Source organism: Aphelocoma coerulescens, chromosome 31, assembly GCF_041296385.1.
Source record: "Aphelocoma coerulescens isolate FSJ_1873_10779 chromosome 31, UR_Acoe_1.0, whole genome shotgun sequence".
Classification (NCBI taxonomy): domain Eukaryota; kingdom Metazoa; phylum Chordata; class Aves; order Passeriformes; family Corvidae; genus Aphelocoma; species Aphelocoma coerulescens.
In genome coordinates, this window is record NC_091044.1 from 805,897 (window position 1) to 828,457 (window position 22,561).

General features: G+C 60.1%; 1 protein-coding gene across 1 annotated transcript in view; it reads left to right on the forward strand.

Annotated features, from left to right (window-relative positions):
- The first annotated feature begins 5,189 nt into the window (after positions 1-5,189).
- SMC1A (structural maintenance of chromosomes 1A) overlaps positions 5,190-22,561 on the forward strand; it is a 68,907-nt gene continuing 51,535 nt past the window's right edge. The window contains exons 1-8 of the mRNA XM_068998115.1: positions 5,190-5,391; positions 5,839-6,027; positions 6,760-6,872; positions 11,144-11,347; positions 14,870-15,108; positions 15,994-16,252; positions 19,259-19,399; positions 19,487-19,569. Of these exons, the coding sequence (XP_068854216.1) occupies positions 5,283-5,391; positions 5,839-6,027; positions 6,760-6,872; positions 11,144-11,347; positions 14,870-15,108; positions 15,994-16,252; positions 19,259-19,399; positions 19,487-19,569 (1,337 nt within the window). The 5' untranslated portion in view covers positions 5,190-5,282. The remainder of the gene's footprint in view (positions 5,392-5,838; positions 6,028-6,759; positions 6,873-11,143; positions 11,348-14,869; positions 15,109-15,993; positions 16,253-19,258; positions 19,400-19,486; positions 19,570-22,561) is intronic.

Below are 22,561 nucleotides of genomic sequence, written 5' to 3' on the forward strand. Positions count from 1 at the left end.
AGTGTTTGGACCACCCACTCCCCCAAAACAGGAGCTGAGATCCCCCAGACTCACCAAAACACGAGCTGGGACTCCCCCCAAAACGGGTGGAAACAGTGTTAATTCCTCAGTTTTTGGGTGGCAGGGCGCATTTCAGAAATGACATTAATTCGGTCATCAGAAAAAACAGTAAACATTTCTTTTTTTCTTCTGTTCTCATTATTTTTATGCGACTTGTTGAAGCTGGCAGAGGCTTTAAGGGAGCCCTGGGCAGGTGGGGGAGAGAAATGGAGCCTGAGGGCTTTGGGGGGCAGCTTGGGGGAAATGGTGTCTGTGAGGGGAAAATGAGGGAAAATGGAGCCCTGGGGGTGATGGGGGTGGAAATGCCCCTTGTGAGGGTGATGGGGGACAAATACAGAATTTACAGGGTTGGAAAAGACCTTTGAGATCATGGAGTCCAACCTGTGGCAGCCATGAGGAGCAGCTGAGGGGGAAATGGCGCCTGTGGGGCTTGGGGGGCAACTGAGGGGAGAAATGGGGCTCGTGAGGGCTTGGTGAGGGTGAAATGGCGCCTGTGGGGTTTGGGGGGCAACTGAGGGGAGAAATGGGGCTCGTGAGGGGTTGGTGAGGGTGAAATGGCTCCTGTGGGGTTTGGGGGGCAACTGAGGGGAGAAATGGGGCTCGTGAGGGGTTGGTGAGGGTGAAATGGCTCCTGTGGGGTTTGGGGGGCAACTGAGGGGGGAAATGGGGCTCGTGAGGGGTTGGTGAGGGTGAAATGGCTCCTGTGGGGTTTGGGGGGCAACTGAGGGGAGAAATGGGGCTCGTGAGGGGTTGGTGAGGGTGAAATGGCGCCTGTGGGGTTTGGGGGGCAACTGAGGGGAGAAATGGGGCTCGTGAGGGGTTGGTGAGGGTGAAATGGCTCCTGTGGGGTTTGGGGGGCAACTGAGGGGGGAAATGGGGCTCGTGAGGGGTTGGTGAGGGTGAAATGGCTCCTGTGGGGTTTGGGGGGCAACTGAGGGGAGAAATGGGGCTCGTGAGGGGTTGGTGAGGGTGAAATGGCTCCTGTGGGGTTTGGGGGGCAACTGAGGGGAGAAATGGGGCTCGTGAGGGGTTGGTGAGGGTGAAATGGCGCCTGTGGGGTTTGGGGGGCAACTGAGGGGAGAAATGGGGCTCGTGAGGGGTTGGTGAGGGTGAAATGGCTCCTGTGGGGTTTGGGGGGCAACTGAGGGGAGAAATGGGGCTCGTGAGGGGTTGGTGAGGGTGAAATGGCTCCTGTGGGGTTTGGGGGGCAACTGAGGGGAGAAATGGGGCTCGTGAGGGGTTGGTGAGGGTGAAATGGCGCCTGTGGGGTTTGGGGGGCAACTGAGGGGAGAAATGGGGCTCGTGAGGGGTTGGTGAGGGTGAAATGGCTCCTGTGGGGTTTGGGGGGCAACTGAGGGGGGAAATGGGGCTCGTGAGGGGTTGGTGAGGGTGAAATGGCTCCTGTGGGGTTTGGGGGGCAACTGAGGGGAGAAATGGGGCTCGTGAGGGGTTGGTGAGGGTGAAATGGCTCCTGTGGGGTTTGGGGGGCAACTGAGGGGAGAAATGGGGCTCGTGAGGGGTTGGTGAGGGTGAAATGGCGCCTGTGGGGTTTGGGGGGCAACTGAGGGGAGAAATGGGGCTCGTGAGGGGTTGGTGAGGGTGAAATGGCTCCTGTGGGGTTTGGGGGGCAACTGAGGGGAGAAATGGGGCTCGTGAGGGGTTGGTGAGGGTGAAATGGCTCCTGTGGGGTTTGGGGGGCAACTGAGGGGAGAAATGGGGCTCGTGAGGGGTTGGTGAGGGTGAAATGGCTCCTGTGGGGTTTGAGGGGCAGCTCAGGGGGGAAATGGGGCTCGTGAGGGGTTGGTGAGGGTGAAATGGCGCCTGTGGGGTTTGGGGGGCAACTGAGGGGAGAAATGGGGCTCGTGAGGGGTTGGTGAGGGTGAAGTGGCACCTGTGGGGTTTGAGGGGCAGCTCAGGGGGGAAATGGGGCTCGTGAGGGGTTGGTGAGGGTGAAGTGGCGCCTGTGGGGTTTGGGGGGCAACTGAGGGGGGAAATGGGGCTCGTGAGGGGTTGGTGAGGGTGAAGTGGCACCTGTGGGGTTTGAGGGGCAGCTCAGGGGGGAAATGGTTTCTGTGAGGGGAAAACGGGGGAAAATGGAGCCCTTGAGGGCGGTGAGGGAAAAATGGAGCCCATGGGAGACAGTTCCAAACAGCGAATGGTGCCCTTGGGGGTGAGGAGGGAAAAATGGAGCCCCTGAGGGAAATGGGGGTGAAATGGAGCCCATGAGGGTGTGAAATGGCGCCTGTGAGGTGATGGGGGTGATATGGAGACCATGAGGGGGTGAAATGGCGCCTGTGAGGCAACAGGGGTGAAATGGAGCCCGTGAGGGGGTGAAATGGCGCCTGTGAGGTGACAGGGGTAAAATGGAGCCCAAGAGTGGGTGAAATGGCACCTGTGAGGTGACGGGGGTGATATGGAGCCCGTGAGGGGGTGAAATGGCGCCTGTGAGGTGACAGGGGTGAAATGGAGCCCATGAGGGTGATGGGGGTGAAATGGTGCCTGTGGGGTTTGGCGAGCAGCTTGGGGGGAAATGGAACCCAGGAGGTGCATGAGGGGAAAATGGCGCCTGTGAAGGGATGACGAGGGGGAAAAAAGCACCTGTGGGGTTTGAGGGGCAGCTCAGGTGAGAAATGGAGCCCATGAAGGGCAGTGAAAGGGGAAATGGGGCCCATGAGGGTGATGAGGGGGAAATGGAGCCCGTGAGGGGCAGTGCAAGGGGAAATGGGGCCCATGAAGGTGGTGAGGGGGAAATGGAGCATGTGAGGGAAAGTGAAAAGGAAAATGGGGCCCATGAGGGTCAGTACAAGGGGAAATGGGGCTCATGGGGGTGATGAGGGGGAAATGGAGCCCGTGAGGGGCAGTGCAAGGGGAAATGGAGCCCATGAGGGTGATGAGGGGGAAATGGAGCCCATGAAGGGCAGTGAAAGGGGAAATGGAGCCCATGAGGGTGATGGGGGGAAATGGAGCCCATGAGGGAAAGTGAAAAGGAAAATGGGGCCCATGAGGGTCAGTACAAGGGGAAATGGGGCCCATGAGGGTGATGAGGGGGAAATTGAGCCTTTGGAGGGGATGGGGGAAATGGCCTCTATGGGGCTTGGGGGGCAGCTCAGAGTCAATGAGGGTAATGGTGTCTGTAATAAGGGAAATGGAGCCCATGAGGGTGACGGGAGTGGAAATGGAGGCTGCGAGAGTGATGGGAGGCAATCGAGACGTGAAAACAGTGCCTGAGGGTGAAACGGCCCCTGTGGAGTTTGAGGGGCAGCTCATGGGGGGGAAAATGATGTCTTGAGGGTGAAGAGGGGAAAACAGAGCCCAAGAGAGTGCTGAGGGTGGAAATGGAGCCCTGTGAGGGGGATGGGGGTGGAAATGGAGCCCTGTGAGGGGGATGGGGGTGGAAATGGAGTCCCCAAGGGTGATGGGGACAAATGGCAGCTCTGAGGGGCAACTGAGGGGGAAATGGTGCCTGTGGGCTTCAGGGGGACAACTGTGGGGGAAATGGGGTCAAAATCCACCCTATGAGGGTGATGGGGATGAAAATAATGCCTGTGAAGGGGATGACTGTGAAATGGAGCCTGTGAAGGGCTGATGAGGGGGAAATGGAGCCCGAGAGGGGCAGCTGAGGGGAAATGGAGCCCGAGAGGGGCAGCTGAGGGGAAATGGGGCCCGAGAGAGGCAGCTGAGAGGGAAATGGAGCCCGAGAGAGGCAGCTGAGGGGGAAATGGAGCCTGAGAGGGGCAACTGAGGGGGAAATGGGGCAGCTGTGGGGTTTGAGAGGCAGCTGAGGGGGAAATGGAGACCGAGAGGGGCAGCTGAGGGGAAATGGAGCCCGTGGGGTTTGAGAGGCAGCTGAGGGGAAAAAATGGGGCCCGAGAGGGGCAACTGAGGGGGAAATGGAGCCTGAGAGGGGCAGCTGAGGGGAAATGGGGCAGCTGTGGGGTTTGAGAGGCAGCTGAGGGGGAAATGGGGCCCGAGAGGGGCAGCTGAGGGGAAATGGAGCCTGAGAGGGGCAGCTGAGGGGGAAATAGAGCCTGTGGGGTTTGAGAGGCAGCTGAGGGGGAAATGGAGCCCATGGAGGGGATGAAGGGATGAAATGGGGCCCGTGAGAGGGTGGTGAGGGGCAAATGACACCTGTGGGGTTTGGGAGGCAGCTCAGGGGTGAAATGGTGCCTGAGAGGGGCAAATGAGGGTGAAATAGAGCCTGGGGTGGGTGAGGGTGGGAATGGTCCCTGTGAGGGGTTGATGAGGGGGCAAACGGTGCCTGCGAGGTTTGAGGGGCAGCTCGGGGGAAGTGACACCCCTGAGTGCAGTCCCCAGGTGAGGACACACCTGGGATGCTGGATCAGGTGTGGCGTGTCCAGGTGGGGATAAAGAATATGTGAATAAAAATGAATGATTATTTAAAACACCACTTTTTAATTCAGGAGCAATAAGCTGTTAATAACAGCACTTATACAGTATGTAGAAACAAACCGAAGTAAATAAAGATGAATTACTACAATGAGTACCCAAATTATTACTTCATTTGTCAATCCTTTTTAAATAATAAACTAATTGAGCAATAAATGTTCCTGGCACACGTTATAATAGAGAAAAAGCAACGTAAAAACAGTTGGTACTTAAACAAAAAATAATCGCTGTCTAGTAATCATCTGTTACTACAAGTTAACTTACAACTTTAGAGTCGTGGAGTCATTCAGATTGGAAAGAACCCCGAGCAATAAATCTTGTCCCAAGGTTTATTGTCGCCATCACCACGAAACCCGATTTTTATCGAAAATCCCCCAATTTGCCCCCATTGCATCCCCCCGTTCCCATGGCGACGGGGCGGCCCCATTCCACTCCCCCTCCTCCTCCCCTCCCTCCCTCCTGACTTGGTACGTTCCATGCAAATGAGCCCGCTCGCGCCACCAATCCCGCGTTCAAATTGGCGGCCAATGGAAAGTTGGGGGGCGGGGTTCAGGCGAAGATTGACAGCAGCGCCAGCCTATCGCGAGGCGTGGCACTACAAAGCCGCCACAGCAAACTGCCGGCCAATGAGCGGCGAGGAGGCGGGGTTAAGGGGAAGATTGACAGCGACCGGAGCCAATCGCGAGGCGCAGCGCCCCGTCCCTCAGCGGCCGCCCCAGCCGCCGCTTTCCCGCCCTCCGGCCGCGGCCCCGGCCCGAGACCCCCGAGACCCCTTCAGACCCCCCGGGACCCTCCCGGGATCCCCCGGCCCCAACATGGGCTTCCTGAAGCTCATCGAGATCGAGAACTTCAAGTCGTACAAGGGCCGGCAGATCATCGGGCCCTTCCGCCGCTTCACAGCCATTATCGGCCCCAATGGCTCCGGTGGGTCCCGGGGGGGCTCTGGGGGGGTCCAGGCCGCTCCCGTGATGGTCTGAGGGGAATTCTTCACACCGCCCCGCTCCCTCCTCCCACCCTGTCCGGGGGGATTCCCCGTTCCCTTCCCCCCCCCCCCCCTTCATTCCCTGGGGTCCCTCCTGAGCTTTGGGGTTCCCCCCCCCCCATTCCCTACAGACCTCCCTCACCCCCTCCTCACTCCCTGGATCCCCCCTCACCCTCCCCTCAATCCCTTGAGCCCCCCCTCAGCTCCTCCTCCCCATTCCCTGGACTCCCCCCTCGCCTCCCTCCTCTTTCCCTGGGGTCCCCCCTCCCCATTTCCCAGGGCTCCCCCCATTCCCTGGCTCCCCCCTAAACCCTCCGTTCCCTGGGCTCCCCCATCCCCCTGCAGACCCCCAGATCCCCTGAGCCCCGTGTCCCGTCCCCCCCCTCCAGGCAAGTCCAACCTGATGGACGCCATCAGCTTCGTGCTGGGGGAGAAGACGAGCAACCTGCGGGTGAAAACGCTGCGGGATCTGATCCACGGCGCTCCCGTGGGGAAACCCGCGGCCAGCCGGGCCTTCGTCAGCATGGTGTACTCGGAGGAGGGCGCCGAGGACCGGACCTTCGCCCGCGTCATCGTCGGTGCGCGGGGGACACGGATTTGGGGGCACTTCTGGGGTTTTTGGGGACACTTCTGGGGTTTTTGGGGCTGCTACGGGCGGGTTTGGGGATGGAGCTGTGGGTGAAGGGGGATTTATGGGGTGTCTTGGGTGAGATTTGTGGGTTTGGAGTGGCACGGGGGCTGGGGGGGGTACATTTGGGAGGGTTTAGGGGTTGGGGGGGATCCTTCTGACCCCCCAAAATCACCCCCAAGCTCCCCAGCACAGGCAGCTCCAAGGAGGGGGCCAAGGACCACACCTTCACCTGCATCAGTGTGGGTGCAAAGGGGGCACATTTGGGGGGTCACAGAGTTGGGGGGGCACAGTTTAGGGGATTTAGGGTTTGGGGGACACAGTTTAGGGTTTGGGGGAGCCGCCGTGGTCCCCTGAAATCCCCAGCAGAGGCAGCTCCAAGGAGGAGGCTGAGGGCTGCACCTTCACCTATGTCAGTGTGAGTGTGAGGGGGGCACGTTTTGGGTGTCTCAGGGTTTGTGGGACACATTTTGGGGGTGTTTAGGGTTTGGGGGAGCCCCTGTGGTCCCCCCAAATTCCCAGCAGAGGCAGCTCTGAGGAGGCACCCGAGAGCTGCACCTTCACCTATGTCAGTGTGGGTGTGAGGGGGGCACGTTTTGGGTGTGCCAGCGTTTGTGGGACACGTTTTGGGGGTGTTTAGGGTTTGGGGGAGCCCCCTGACCCCCCAAAATGCCCATCCCAGGCAGCTCCTCGGAGTACAAGATCAACAACCGGGTGGTGCAGCTGAGCGAGTACAGCGAGGAGCTGGAGAAGTTGGGCATCCTCATCAAGGCCAGGAACTTCCTCGTCTTCCAGGTGAGGGGGGAGGGGCTTGGGAAAGGGGTCTGGGGGGATTTGGGGTTTTTTTTGGGAGGTTTAGAGGGGGTTTAGGGGGATTTCGGGGCAGGGTGTGGAGGTTTAGGGGAGGTTTTTGGGCTCCCAGGTACTGGGAACTCCCATGAGGATTTGGGGGGTTCTCCCCCCTCATCCCCCCCCCCCCAGGCATCCTCCAGCCCCCTGTGGGGATTTGGGGGCCTCAGATGAGGATTTGGGGACCCCCGAACCCCCCTTTTCACAGGGGGCCACAAAGGACCCCGAGGTGCTGCTGGAGGGGGGGTCGGCCCCTCCCAGGAACTGCCCCTTCCCTGAGGGAGACCCCAGACCCCCAATGTGGATTTGGAGGGGGTCTCCCCAACCCCCCCCTCCCCACAGGGGTCCCCCAGACTCCCCTAAGGATTTGGGGACCCCCCTGACCCCCCTTTTCCCGGGGTGCCATGGAATCCACGGCCGTGAAGGACCCACAGGAGCGCCTGGTGCTGTTTGGGATCGGCCACTCCTGGGAGACCCCAGCCCCCTGTGGGGATTTGGGGGGGGTCTCCCCGCATCCCCCATCCCCCCTGGGATTCCCCACCCCCCCGTGGGGATTTAGGGACCCCCCTGAACCCCCTTTTCCCGGGGTGCCATGGAATCCACGGCCGTGAAGGACCCACAGGAGCGCCTGGTGCTGTTTGGGATCAGCCGCTTCCGGGAACTGCCCGTCCCCATTAGGATCTCCCACCCCCACATCAGGATTTGGGGAGCACCCTGTCAGGATTTGGGGAGCACCCTGTCAGGATTTGGGGGAGCACCCTGTCAGGATTTGGGGGAGCACCCCTGGGGCTTTTGGGGCCTCCCTGACTCCCATTTTCCCAGGGAGCCGTGGAGTCCACGGCCACGAGGAGCCTGAAGGAGCGCACGGCGCTGTTCGAGGAGATCAGCCACTCCCTGTGGGCATTTAGGGAACTCTGTGGGGATTTAGGGACCCCAGTGGGGATTTAGGGACCCCAGTGAGGATTTAGGGAACTCTGACAGGATTTAGGGACCCCAGTGAGGATTTAGGGATCCCTGACAGGATTTAGGGACCCCAGTGGGGATTTAGGGACCCCTGACAGGATTTAGGGATCCCAGTGAGGATTTAGGACCATCTCTGACTCCCATTTCCCAGGGAGCCGTGGAGTCCATCGCCATGAAGAACCCGAAGGAGCGCACGGCGCCGTTCGAGGAGATCAGCCGCTCCCTGTGGGCATTTAGGGAACTCTGACAGGATTTAGGGACCCCAGTGGGGATTTAGGGATCTCTCTCAGGGATTTAGGGACCCCAGTGAGGATTTAGGGATCTCTCTCAGGGATTTAGGGACCCCTGACCCCGTTATTCCTGCAGGGAGCCATGGAATCCATCCCCACGAGGAACCCGAAGGAGCGCACGGCGCTGTTGGAGGAGATCAGCCGCTCCCTGTGGGCATTTAGGGATCCCTGTGGGGATTTAGGGATCCCTGGCAGGATTTAGGGATCCCTGACAGGATTTAGGGAACTCTGGCAGGATTTAAGACCATCTCTGATTCCCATTTTCCTGGGGAGCCATGGAGTCCATCCCCATGAGGAGCCCGAAGGAGCGCACGGCGCTGTTCGAGGAGATCAGCCACTCCCTGTGGGCATTTAGGGAACTCTGTGGGGATTTAGGGACCCCAGTGGGGATTTAGGGATCCCTGACAGGATTTAGGGATGCCAGTGAGGATTTAGGGATCTCTGACAGGATTTAGGACCATCTCTGCCTCCCGTTTCCCAGGGAGCCGTGGAATCCATCGCCATGAAGAACCCGAAGGAGCGCACGGCGCTGTTGGAGGAGATCAGCCGCTCCCTGTGGGCATTTAGGGACCCCAGTGGGAATTTAGGGATCCCTGGCAGGATTTAGGGACCCCAGTGGGGATTTAGGGACCCCAGTGGGGATTTAGGGATCCCTGACAGGATTTAGGGACCCCAGTGAGGATTTAGGGATCCCTGACAGGTTTTAGGGATCCCTGACAGGATTTAGGGACCCCAGTGGGGATTTAGGGATCCCTGACAGGATTTAGGACCATCTCTGCCTCCCGTTTCCCAGGGAGCCATGGAGTCCATCGCCATGAGGAACATGAAGGAGCGCACGGCGCTGTTCGAGGAGATCAGCCACTCCCTGTGGGCATTTAGGGACCCCAGTGGGGATTTAGGGAACTCTGTGGGGATTTAGGGACCCCTGACAGGATTTAGGGAACTCTGGCAGGATTTAGGACCATCTCTGATTCCCATTTTCCCGGGGAGCCATGGAGTCCATCCCCACGAGGAACCCTAAGGAGCGCACGGCGCTGTTCGAGGAGATCAGCCTCTCCCTGTGGGCATTTAGGGAACTCTGACAGGATTTAGGGCCCCCCAGTGGGGATTTAGGGATCCCTGGCAGGATTTAGGACCATCTCTGATTTTTCAGGGAGCCGTGGAGTCCATCGCCATGAAGAACCCGAAGGAGCGCACGGCGCTGTTTGAGGAGATCAGCCGCTCCCTGTGGGGATTTAGGGATCCCAGTGGGGATTTAGGGAACTCTGTGGGGATTTAGGAGTCCCTGGCAGGATTTAGGGACCCCAGTGGGGATTTAGGGATCTCTCTCAGGGATTTAGGGACCCCTGACCCCGTTATTCCTGCAGGGAGCCATGGAATCCATCGCCATGAAGAACCCGAAGGAGCGCACGGCGCTGTTCGAGGAGATCAGCCGCTCCCTGTGGGGATTTAGGGATCCCAGTGGGGATTTAGGGAACTCTGTGGGGATTTAGGAGTCCCTGGCAGGATTTAGGGACCCCAGTGGGGATTTAGGGATCTCTCTCAGGGATTTAGGGACCCCTGACCCCGTTATTCCTGCAGGGAGCCATGGAGTCCATCGCCATGAAGAACCCGAAGGAGCGCACGGCGCTGTTCGAGGATATCAGCCGCTCCCTGTGGGGATTTAGGGACTCCAGTGAGGTTTTAGGGATCCCTGACAGGTTTTAGGGATCCCTGACAGGTTTTAGGGAACTCTGACAGGATTTAGGGACCCCAGTGAGGATTTAGGGACCGCTGGCAGGGTTTAGGGATCCCCCTGACCCCGTTATTCCTGCAGGGAGTTGTGGAGTCCATCGCCATGAAGAACCCGAAGGAGCGCACGGCGCTGTTTGAGGAGATCAGCCACTCCCTGTACGAATTTAGGGAACTCTGACAGGATTTAGGGACCCCAGTGAGGATTTAGGGATCCCTGACAGGATTTAGGGATGCCAGTGAGGATTTAGGGATCTCTGACAGGATTTAGGACCATGTCTGCCTCCCGTTTCCCAGGGAGCCGTGGAGTCCATCGCCATGAAGAACCTGAAGGAGCGCACGGCGCTGTTGGAGGAGATCAGCCGCTCCCTGTGGGCATTTAGGGACCCCAGTGGGGATTTAGGGACCCCAGTGGGGGTTTAGGGATCCCCCTGACCCTGTTATTCCTGCAGGGAGCCGTGGAGTCCATCCCCACGAGGAACCCTAAGGAGCGCACGGTGCTGTTGGAGGAGATCAGCCGCTCCCTGTGGGCATTTAGGGATCCCTGTGGGGATTTAGGGATCCCTGGCAGGTTTTAGGAATCCCTGCCAGGATTTAGGGCCCCCCAGTGGGAATTTAGGGATCCCTGGCAGGATTTAGGACCATCTCTGATTTTTCAGGGAGCCGTGGAGTCCATCGCCATGAAGAACCCGAAGGAGCGCACGGCGCTGTTCGAGGAGATCAGCCGCTCCCTGTGGGGATTTAGGGACCCCAGTGAGGATTTAGGGCTCCCTGACAGGATTTAGGGACCCCAGTGGGGATTTTGGGATCTCTCTCAGGGATTTAGGGACCCCTGACAGGGTTTAGGGATCCCCCTGACCCCGTTATTCCTGCAGGGAGCCGTCGAGTCCATCCCCACGAGGAACCCTAAGGAGTGCACGGCGCTGTTCGAGGAGATCAGCTGCTCCCTGTGGGGATTTAGGGATCCCTGTGGGGATTTAGGGATCCCTGGCAGGTTTTAGGAATCCCTGCCAGGATTTAGGGATCCCAGTGGGGATTTAGGGATCCCTGGCAGGATTTAGGACCATCTCTGATTTTTCAGGGAGCCGTGGAGTCCATCGCCATGAAGAACCCGAAGGAGCGCACGGCGCTGTTTGAGGAGATCAGCCTCTCCCTGTGGGGATTTAGGGACTCCAGTGAGGATTTAGGGATCCCTGGCAGGATTTAGGACCATCTCTGCCTCCCGTTTTTCAGGGAGCCGTGGAGTCCATCGCCATGAAGAACCCGAAGGAGCGCACGGCGCTCTTCGAGGAGATCAGCCGCTCCGGGGAGTTGGCCCCCGAGTACGACAAGCGCAAGAAGGAGATGGTGAAGGCCGAGGAGGACACGCAGTTCAACTACCACCGCAAGAAGAACATCGCTGCCGAGCGCAAGGAGGCCAAGCAGGAGAAGGAGGAGGTGGGGAACGCTCAGAATCCCGGGAAAAACGGGTTTGGTGTCAAACAGCGATGGGTGGAGAGGGGAGCGGGGCTGGAATGGGGCAGTGGAAGCGATTCCGGATGGTCCCTGAGGAGGTTGGGGAGGGCAAAGGGAAGGGGGTGAGGGGGTGAGGGAGATTTTTGTGTTCCTGTGGGAAAAGAAGGTTGGGAAGGAGGGAAAGGAGTGAGGGAGAGTTCCTTGTTGAGTTGTGGAGAAAGGGGAAGGATGGAGAGGGAAGGAGCGAGGGAGAAATCCTGGGGAAAGGAGTGGGGAGATGCTCCCGTTGAGGGATGGAAAAAGGTCAGGAGGGGGAAGGGAAGGAGGGAGACTCTGTTGTTGAGTCATGGAAAAAGAGGAAAGATGGGAAAGAGAAGGAATGAGGGGGATTTCCCTGTGAAATCCTGGGAAAAGGGGGAAGATGGGAAAGGAATGGGGAAATGCTCCCATTGAATGAGGGGAAAAAGGGTCAGGAGGGGGAAGGGAAGGAGGGAAAGGAAGGAGGGAGACTCTGTGGTTGAATCATGGAAAAAGAGGGAGGACGGGAACGAGAAGGAATGAGGGAGATCTCCCTGTGAAATCCTGGGAAAAGGGGAAAGATGGGAAAGGAGTGGAAAGATGGGAAAGGAGTGGAAAGATGGCAAGGGAGAAATCCTGGGAAAAGGGGGAAGATGGGAAAGGAGTGGGGGAGATCCTCCCATTGAGTGATGGAAAAAGGGTCAGGAGGGGGAAGGGAAGGAGGGAAAGGAAGGAGGGAGACTGTTGTTGAGTCATGGAAAAAGAGGAAAGATGGGAAAGAGAAGGAATGAGGGGGATTTCCCTGTGAAATCCTGGGAAAAGGGGGAAGATGAGAAAGGAGTGGAAAGATGGGAAAGATGGCAAGGGAGAAATCCTGGGAAAAGGGGGAAGATGGGAAAGGAGTGGGGAGATGCTCCCATTGAATGAGGGGAAAAAGGGTCAGGAGTGGGAAGGGAAGGAGGGAAAGGAAGGAGGGAGACTCTGTTGTTGAGTCATGGAAAAAGAGGAAGGTGGGAACGAGAAGGAATGAGGGAGATCTCCCTGTGAAATCCTGGGAAAAGGGGAAAGATGGGAAAGGAGTGGAAAGATGGGAAAGGAGTGGAAAGATGGGAAAGATGGCAAGGGAGAAATCCTGGGAAAAGGGGAAAGATGGGAAAGGAGTGGGGGAGATGCTCCCGTTGAGTGATGGAAAAGGGTCAGGAGGGGGAAGGGAAGGAGGGAAAGGAGCAAGGGAGACTCTGTGGTTGAATCATGGAAAAAGAGGAAGGTGGGAAAGAGAAGGAATGAGGGAGATCTCCCTGTGAAATCCTGGGAAAAGGGGAAAGATGGGAAAGGAGTGGGGAAATGCTCCCATTGAGTGATGGAAAAGGGTCAGGAGGGGGAAGGGAAGGAGGGAAAGGAAGGAGGGAGACTCTGTTGTTGAGTCATGGAAAAAGAGGAAAGATGGGAAAGAGAAGGAATGAGGGAGATTTCCCTGTGAAATCCTGGGAAAAGGGGGAAGATGGGAAAGGAGTGGGGAGATGCTCCCATTGAGTGATGGAAAAAGGGTCAGGAGGGGGAAGGGAAGGAGGAGACTTTGACATTGTCGGGGAAAAGGGGAAGAACGAGGAAGAGAAGGGTGGGAAAGGAGCGAAAGGAGTGAGGGAGACACGGAAAAAGAGGGATGGGAAGGAGGAAAAGGAGCAAGGGAGATTCTTGAGTCATGGGAAAAGGGGGAGGATGGGGAAGGAATGGGGGTTCCCTTCCATGGATTCGTGGAAGAAGGGTCGGGATGGAGAAGGGGAAGGAGGAAAAGGAACGAGGGAGATCCTTGAGTTAGGGAAAGAAGGAGAAGGGTGGGAAAGGATCGAGGGAGACCTTCCCAATGTCATGGGAAAGGAAGGAAGGGAAGGGAAAGAGGGAGAATCTTGTGTTAAATCATGGAAAAAGGGCAAGGATGGAGAGGGGAAGGACACAAAGGAACGAGGGAGATCCTCACATTGTCTTTGAAGAAAAAGGGTGGGAAGGAGGAAAAGGAACAGGGGAGAGGCTTCTGTTGAGTCCTGGAGAGAGCCAGAGCTTGGGAAGGTCCTGGAGAGAGCCAGAGCTTGGGAAGGTCCTGGAGGGAGCCAGAGCTTGGGAAGGTCCTGGAGGGAGCCAGGGCTCAGGAAGGTCCTGGAGAGAGCCAGAGGTTGGGAAGGTCCTGGAGAGAGCCAGAGGTTGGGAAGGTCCTGGAGAGAGCCAGAGGTTGGGAAGGTCCTGGAGGGAGCCAGGGGTCGGGAAGGTCCTGGGGAGAGCCAGGGGTTGGGAAGGTCCTTGAGGGAGCCTGGGGTTGGGAAGGTCCTGGAGAGAGCCAGAGGTTGGGAAGGTCCTGGAGGGAGCCTGGGGTTGGGAAGGTCCTGGAGGGAGCCAGGGGTCGGGGAGGTCCTGGAGGGAGCCAGGGGTTGGGGAGGTCCTGGAGGGAGCCAGGGGTTGGGGAGGTCCTGGAGAGAGCCCGGGGTTGGGAGGGTCCTGGAGAGGCCCAGGGCCGAGCCCCAGGCCTTGGAAGCTCCTGGACAGACCCTGTGGTTGGGAAACTCCTGGACAGAGCCAGAGCCCATCCCTGGGTTTGGGAAGCTCCTGGACAGAGCCAAGGCCAAGCCCCAGGCCTCGGAAGTTCCTGGACAGAGCCTGGGTTCAGGAAACTCCTGGACAGATCCAGGGCTCGGGAAGGTCCTGGACAGAGCCAGGGCCCACCCCTGGGTTTGGGAAGCTCCTGGACAGAGCCAGGACCCATCCCTGGGTTTGGGAAGGTCCTGGACAGAGCCAGGGCCCGTCCCTGGGTTCAGGAAGCTCCTGGGCAGAGCCAGGGCCCATCCTTGGGTTTGGGAAGGTCCTGGACAGACCCTGGGCCCGTCCCTGGGTTCAGGAAGCTCCTGGACAGACCCTGAGGTTGGGAAACCCCTGGACAGAGCCAGGGCCCATCCCTGGGTTTGGGAAGCTCCTGGACAGAGCCAGGGGTTGGGAAGCTCCTGGACAGAGCCAGGGCCCATCCCTGGATTCAGGAAACTCCTGGACAGAGCCAGAGCCCATCCCTGGGTTTGGGAAGGTCCTGGACAGAGCCAGGGCCCGTCCCTGGGTTCAGGAAGCTCCTGGGCAGAGCCAGGGCCCATCCCTGGGTTCAGGAAGCTCCTGGGCAGAGCCAGGGCCAAGCCCCAGGCCCAGGAAGCTCCTGGGCAGACCCTGAGGTTGGGAAACCCCTGGACAGACCCAGGGCCCGTCCCTGGGTTTGGGAAGCTCCTGGACAGACCCAGGGCCCGTCCCTGGGTTTGGGAAGCTCCTGGACAGAGCCAGGGCCGAGCCCCGGGCCTGGGAAGCTCCTGGGCAGAGCCTGGGTTCAGGAAGCTCCTGGGCAGAGCCAGGGCCCATCCCTGGGTTCAGGAAGCTCCTGGGCAGAGCCAGGGCCGAGCCCCAGGCCCGGGAAGCTCCGTGTGGCTCCCATCCCACGTCCCCTCCGTGCCCCCGCAGGCGGATCGGTACCAGCGCCTCAAGGACGAGGTGGTTCGGGCCCAGGTGCAGCTGCAGCTCTTCAAACTCTTCCACAACGAGGCCGAGATCGAGAAGCTCAACAAGGAGCTGGGGCTGAAGAACCGCGAGATCGACAAGGACAAGAAGAGGATGGACAGGGTGGAGGACGAGCTCAAGGACCGCAAGAAGGAGCTGGGCAAGATGATGAGGGAGCAGCAGCAGATCGAGAAGGAGATCAAGTGAGCTGAGCTGGGGGAATCCCAGGAAATCCCGGGATTTGGGGGCTCAGGGAGTGTTGGGGTGAGGTGGAAAATCCGCCTGGTTCCAACCGCCCTTGCCCTGGGCAGGGGAACCTCCACAGAGCAGGTGGTTCCAAGCGTTATCCAGGCACAGCTGGACAATCCCAGCTTTCCCAGCCTGTGTCCATAGGGGAAGGGCTCTGGAATGCTGGAATGGTTGGGGTTGGAGTGGGTTAAAAATGGGCTTTAGAGCTCATGTGGGGGTCCATCCCCCACCGTGGGCAGGGAACCTTCCAGGGAGCTCATGCCACCCCAGCTGGGCAGTCCCAGCTTTCCCAGCCCTTGGGTTTGGGTTGGAAAGGACCTTGAAGGGAGATTTCCTTCCAGCCCCCGGAGCCCCTTTGGGATTTTAGCTCTGGATTGGGGCCGATCCCAGCTCCAGGATCCCTTCCTGGGGAAGCTCTCGTGGGGCTCAATGGGTGCATCCCAGGATTTTGGGATTTCCCAACCCTGGTGATTCCCTGATTTCCATGATTTTTTTGCTCAATCTGGGTGTTTCCAAAGGGTGCATTCCCTGTTTTCGGGCTGGATGTGGGAATTCCTCCCTACCTGGTTGGAAAATCCACCCCCAAGCCCCACAGACCAGAGTATCCCCATTTCCCCCAATCCCCAGCACTGCTCCAAAATCACTCCCAAACCTCTCAGAATCCGTTAATTCCGGGAAAATCCATGAAACTCCTTTCCCAACACCCTCCTGGTGGTTCTCCCATGGGATTATCCCGTTGTGGAGAGGAGAGGATGCACCAAACCCCAACTGGGCACCGGCACCACCCCAAAATGGGGGAGGGGCTTCCCTGGGGGGCTTCATCCGGGGGTTTTCCGCAGGGAGAAGGACTCGGAGCTGAACCAGAAGCGGCCCCAGTACATCAAGGCCAAGGAGAACACGTCCCACAAGATCAAGAAGCTGGAGGCAGCACGGAAGTCGCTGCAGAACGCCCAGAAGCAGTACAAGAAACGCAAGGCAGACATGGACGAGCTGGAGAAGGAGATGCTCTCCGTGGAGAAATCCCGGCAGGAGTTCGAGGAACGCATGGAGGAGGAGAGCCAGAGCCAAGGGAGAGACCTGACCCTGGAGGAGAACCAGGTATGGGATGGTCCTGTGGGGTTTGGGGATTTTGGGACAGGAGGAGCAGAGCCAGAGCCAGGGGAGGGAGCTGACCCTGGAAGAGAACCAGGTACGGGGTGGTCCTGTGGGGTTTGGGGATGGAAAGACAGAGTTAGGTCCAGGATCTCACCCTGGAGGAGAACCAGGTACGGGGTGGTCCTGTGGGGTTTGGGGATTTTGGGACAGGAGCAGAGGCAGGGGAGAGAGCTGACCCTGGAGGAGAACCAGGTATGGGATGGTCCCATGGGATTTGGGGATTTTGGGAAAGGAGCAGAGGCAACGGAGAGAGCTGACCCTGGAGGAGAACCAGGTATGGGATGGTCCCATGGGATTTGGGGATTTTGGGACAGGAGGAGCAGAGCCAGAGGCAGGGCAGGGAGCTGACCCTGGAGGAGAACCAGGTATGGGATGGTCCTGTGGGGTTTGGGGATTTTGGGACAGGAGCAGAGGCAGGGGAGAGAGCTGACCCTGGAGGAGAACCAGGTATGGGATGGTCCTGTGGGATTTGGGGATTTTGGGAAAGGAGCAGAGGCAACGGAGAGAGCTGACCCTGGAGCAGAACCAGGTACGGGATGGTCCTGTGGGATTTGGGGATTTTGGGAAAGGAGCAGAGGCAGGGGAGAGAGCTGACCCTGGAGCAGAACCAGGTATGGGGTGGTCCCATGGGATTTGGGGATTTTGGGAAAGGAGCAGAGCCAGAGCCAAGGGAGAGACCTGACCCTGGAGGAGAACCAGGTACGGGATGGTCCTGTGGGATTTGGGGATTTTGGGACAGGAGGAGCAGAGCCAGAGGCAGGGCAGGGAGCTGACCCTGGAGGAGAACCAGGTACGGGGTGGTCCTGTGGGATTTGGGGATGGAAAAACAGAGCCAGGTCCAGGATCTCACCCTGGAGCAGAACCAGGTATGGGGTGGTCCCGTGGGATTTGGGGATTTTGGGAAAGGAGCAGAGCCAGAGCCAGGGGAGGGAGCTGACCCTGGAGGAGAACCAGGTATGGGATGGTCCTGTGGGATTTGGGGATTTTGGGAAAGGAGCAGAGGCAGGGGAGAGAGCTGACCCTGGAGGAGAACCAGGTATGGGATGGTCCTGTGGGATTTGGGGATTTTGGGACAGGAGGAGAGCCAGAGCCAGGGGAGGGACCTGACCCTGGAGGAGAACCAGGTATGGGATGGTCCTGTGGGGTTTGGGGATGGAAAAACAGAGCCAGGTCCAGGATCTCACCCTGGAGCAGAACCAGGTACGGGGTGGTCCCGTGGGATTTGGGGATTTTGGGACAGGAGCAGAGGCAGGGGAGAGAGCTGACCCTGGAGGAGAACCAGGTATGGGATGGTCCTGTGGGATTTGGGGATTTTGGGAAAGGAGCAGAGGCAACGGAGAGAGCTGACCCTGGAGCAGAACCAGGTATGGGGTGGTCCTGTGGGATTTGGGGATTTTTGGGACAGGAGGAGCAGAGCCAGAGGCAAGGGAGAGACCTGACCCTGGAGGAGAACCAGGTTTGGGATGGTCCTGTGGGGTTTGGGGATGGAAAAACAGAGCCAGGTCCAGGATCTCACCCTGGAGCAGAACCAGGTATGGGATGGTCCCGTGGGATTTGGGGATTTTGGGACAGGAGCAGAGGCAGGGGAGAGACCTGACCCTGGAGGAGAACCAGGTATGGGGTGGTCCCATGGGATTTGGGGATTTTGGGACAGGAGCAGCAGAGCCAGAGGCAGGGCAGGGACCTGACCCTGGAGGAGAACCAGGTATGGGGTGGTCCTGTGGGATTTGGGGATTTTGGGACAGGAGCAGCAGAGCCAGAGGCAGGGCAGGGACCTGACCCTGGAAGAGAACCAGGTATGGGATGGTCCTGTGGGATTTGGGGATTTTGGGAAAGGAGCAGAGCCAGAGGCAGGGCAGGGAGCTGACCCTGGAGATCCAGGTGGGATTTGGGGATGGAGAAACAGAGCCAGAGCAGGGCAGGAACCTCAGTGTGGAGGAGAACCAGGTAAGGGCTGGTCCAGGTGGGATTTGGGGAGGGATGGAGGAGCAGAGCCCCGGCCCAGGCCCTGAGGTGCCCCTGGAGCTCCCTCCGTGCTGATCCTGTGGGGTTTGGGATGGGATGGGATGGGATGGGATGGGATGGGATGGGATGGGATGGGATGGGATGGGATGGGATGGGATGGGATGGGATGGAGGAGCAGAGCCCTGCTCCATCCTGCTGATCCTGTGGGGTTTGGGATGGGGATGGGATGGGATGGGAGGGGAGGGGATGGGAGGGGATGGGAGGGGATGGGATGGGATGGGATGGGATGGGATGGGATGGGATGGGATGGAAGAGCAGAGCCCTGCTCCATCCTACTGATCCTGTGGGGTTTGGGATGGGATGGGAGGGGATGGGATGGGATGGGATGGAATGGAATGGGATGGAAGAGCAGAGCCCTGCCCCCTCCATGCTGATCCCATGGGATTTGGGATGGGATGGGATGGAAGAGCAGAGCCCTGCCCCCTCCATGCTGATCCCGTGGGATTTGGGATGGGATGGAGGAGCAGAGCCCTGCCCCCTCCATGCTGATCCCGTGGGATTTGGGATGGGATGGAAGAGCAGAGCCCTGCCCCCTCCATGCTGATCCCATGGGATTTGGGATGGGATGGGATGGAAGAGCAGAGCCCTGCCCCCTCCATGCTGATCCCATGGGATTTGGGATGGGATGGGATGGAAGAGCAGAGCCCTGCCCCCTCCATGCTGATCCTGTGGGGTTTGGGATGGGATGGGATGGGATGGGATGGGATGGGAGAGCAGAGCCCTGCCCCCTCCACGCTGATCCTGTGGGGTTTGGGATGGGATGGGATGGGATGGGATGGGATGGGATGGGATGGGATGGAATGGAATGGGATGGAAGAGCAGAGCCCTGCCCCCTCCATGCTGATCCCATGGGATTTGGGATGGGATGGGATGGAAGAGCAGAGCCCTGCCCCCTCCATGCTGATCCCGTGGGATTTGGGACAGGTGAAGAAGTACCACCGGCTGAAGGAGGAGGCCAGCAAACGCGCGGCCACGCTGGCCCAGGAGCTCGAGAAGTTCAACCGCGACCAAAAAGCCGACCAGGACCGGCTGGACCTGGAGGAGAGGAAGAAGGTGGAGACTGAGGTGAGCTGGGGGTCCCCAAATCCCCCCCCCAGGACCCGCAGAGCCCCCCTGGCACCCCCTGATCCCCCCTGTGCCCTCTGTCCCCAGGCCAAGATCAAGCAGAAGCTGCGGGAGATCGAGGAGAACCAGAAGCGCATCGAGAAGCTCGAGGAGTACATCGCCACCAGCAAGTGGGTCCCTGTCCCCAGGGGGCTGCAGGGGTCCCCAAGGGGTCCCTGAGGGGTCTCGTGTCCCCATCCCTGTCCCCAAGGTGTCCCCAGGGAGCTGGAGGGTCCCCAAGGGGTCCCTGGGGGGTCTCACGTCCCCATCGCTGTCCCCAGGGGGCTGGAGGGTCCCCAAGGGATCCCTGAGGGGTCTCATGTCCCCATGTCCCCGTCCCCAGGGGGCTGGAGGGTCCCTGAGGGGTCCCTGAAGGGTCTCATGTCCCCATCCCTGTCCCCAAGGTGTCCCCAGGGGGCTGGAGGGGTCCCCGAGGGGTCCCTGAGGGGTCTCATGTCCCCATCCCTGTCCCCAAGGTGTCCCCAGGGAGCTGGAGGGTCCCCAAGGGATCCCTGAGGGGTCTCATGTCCCCATGTCCCTGTCCCCAGGGGGCTGGAGGGGTCCCTGAGGGGTCCCTGAAGGGTCTCGTGTCCCCATTGCTGTCCCCAAGGTGTCCCCAGGGGGCTGGAGGGTCCCTGAGGGGTCTCATGTCCCCATGTCCCCATCCCCAGGGGGCTGGAGGGTCCCCAAGGGGTCCCTGAGGGGTCTCATGTCCCCATCCCTGTCCCCAAGGTGTCCCTATGTCCCTGTCCCCAGGGGGCTGGAGGGTCCCCAAGGGGTCTCTGAGGGGTCTCATGTTCCCATGTCCCCGTCCCCAGGGGGCTGGAGGGGTCCCTGAGGGGTCTCATGTCCCCATGTCCCTGTCCCCAGGGGGCTGGAGGGTCCCCAAGGGGTCCCTGAGGGGTCTCATGTCCCCATGTCCCTGTCCCCAGGGGGCTGGAGGGTCCCCAAGGGGTCCCTGAGGGGTCTCGTGTCCCCATCCCTGTCCCCAGGGGGCTGGAGGGTCCCCAAGGGGTCCCTGAGGGGTCTCGTGTCCCCATCCCTGTCCCCAAGGTGTCCCCAGGGAGCTGGAGGGTCCCCAAGGGGTCCCTGGGGGGTCTCACGTCCCCATCGCTGTCCCCAGGGGGCTGGAGGGTCCCCAAGGGATCCCTGAGGGGTCTCATGTCCCCATGTCCCCGTCCCCAGGGGGCTGGAGGGTCCCTGAGGGGTCCCTGAAGGGTCTCATGTCCCCATCCCTGTCCCCAAGGTGTCCCCAGGGGGCTGGAGGGGTCCCCAAGGGGTCCCTGAGGGGTCTCGTGTCCCCATCCCTGTCCCCAAGGTGTCCCCAGGGAGCTGGAGGGTCCCCAAGGGATCCCTGAGGGGTCTCATGTTCCCATGTCCCTGTCCCCAGGGGGCTGGAGGGGTCCCTGAGGGGTCCCTGAAGGGTCTCGTGTCCCCATTGCTGTCCCCAAGGTGTCCCCAGGGGGCTGGAGGGTCCCTGAGGGGTCTCATGTCCCCATGTCCCCATCCCCAGGGGGCTGGAGGGTCCCCAAGGGGTCCCTGAGGGGTCTCATGTCCCCATCCCTGTCCCCAAGGTGTCCCCATGTCCCTGTCCCCAGGGGGCTGGAGGGTCCCCAAGGGGTCCCTGAGGGGTCTCATGTCCCCATGTCCCTGTCCCCAGGGGGCTGGAGGGTCCCCAAGGGGTCCCTGGGGGGTCTCACGTCCCCATCGCTGTCCCCAGGGGGCTGGAGGGTCCCCAAGGGGTCCCTGAGGGGTCTCGTGTCCCCATCCCTGTCCCCAAGGTGTCCCCAGGGAGCTGGAGGGTCCCCAAGGGGTCCCTGGGGGGTCTCACGTCCCCATCGCTGTCCCCAGGGGGCTGGAGGGTCCCCAAGGGGTCCCTGAGGGGTCTCATGTTCCCATGTCCCTGTCCCCAGGGGGCTGGAGGGTCCCCAAGGGGTCCCTGAGGGGTCTCATGTCCCCATGTCCCTGTCCCCAGGGGGCTGGAGGGTCCCCAAGGGGTCCCTGAGGGGTCTCGTGTCCCCATCCCTGTCCCCAAGGTGTCCCCAGGGGGCTGGAGGGTCCCCAAGGGGTCTCTGAGGGGTCTCATGTTCCCATGTCCCCGTCCCCAGGGGGCTGGAGGGGTCCCTGATGGGTCTCATGTTCCCATGTCCCTGTCCCCAGGGGGCTGGAGGGTCCCTGTGGGGTCTCATGTCCCCATCGCTGTCCCCAAGCTGTGCCCCCTCCCCACCACCCCCTTTTTGTGTCCTCAAGGTGCTCCCTGAAGTGTCCCAAACCCCCTTTGTGCCCCCAGACAGTCCCTGCAGGAGCAGAAGAGGCTGGGATTGACCCCCTAAACCCCCCAAAGCCCCCAAATCCCCATTTCTCCCCCCAGACAATCCCTGGATGAGCAGAAGAGGCTCCAGGGGCTGGGACTGACCCCCCAAAGCCCCCCAAACCCCCCCAAATCCCCATTTCCCCCCCAGACAATCCCTGGAGGAGCAGAAGAGGCTGGGATTGACCCCCCAAACACCCCCAAATCCCCCAAATCTCATCCTCCCCCCCCCAGGCAGTCCCTGGAGGAGCAGAAGAGGCTCCAGAGGCTGGGATTGACCCTCTAAACCCCCCCTAACCCCCCCAAATCCCCATTTTTCCCCCAGGCAGTCCCTGGAGGAGCAGAAGAGGCTGGGATTGACCCCCCAAAGCCCCCCAAATCCCCATTTCTCCCCCCAGACAATCCATGGAGGAGCAGAAGAGGCTGGGATTGACCCCCCAAACACCCCCAAATCCCCCAAAGCCCCATTTCCCCCCCCAGGCAGTCCCTGGAGGAGCAGAAGAGGCTCCAGAGGCTGGGATTGACCCCCTAAACCCCCCCAAACCCCCCAAATCTCATCCTCCCCCCCCCAGGCAGTCCCTGGAGGAGCAGAAAAGGCTCCAGAGGCTGGGATTGACCCCCTAAACCCCCCCCAAACCCCTCCATCCCCCCCAAAGCCCCATTTCTCCCCCCAGACAATCCGTGGAGGAGCAGAAGAGGCTGGGATTGACCCTCTAAACCCCCCCAAACCCCCCCAAATCCCCATTTCCATCCCCAGGCAGTCCCTGGAGGAGCAGAAGAGGCTGGGACTGACCCCCTAAACCCCCCCAAAC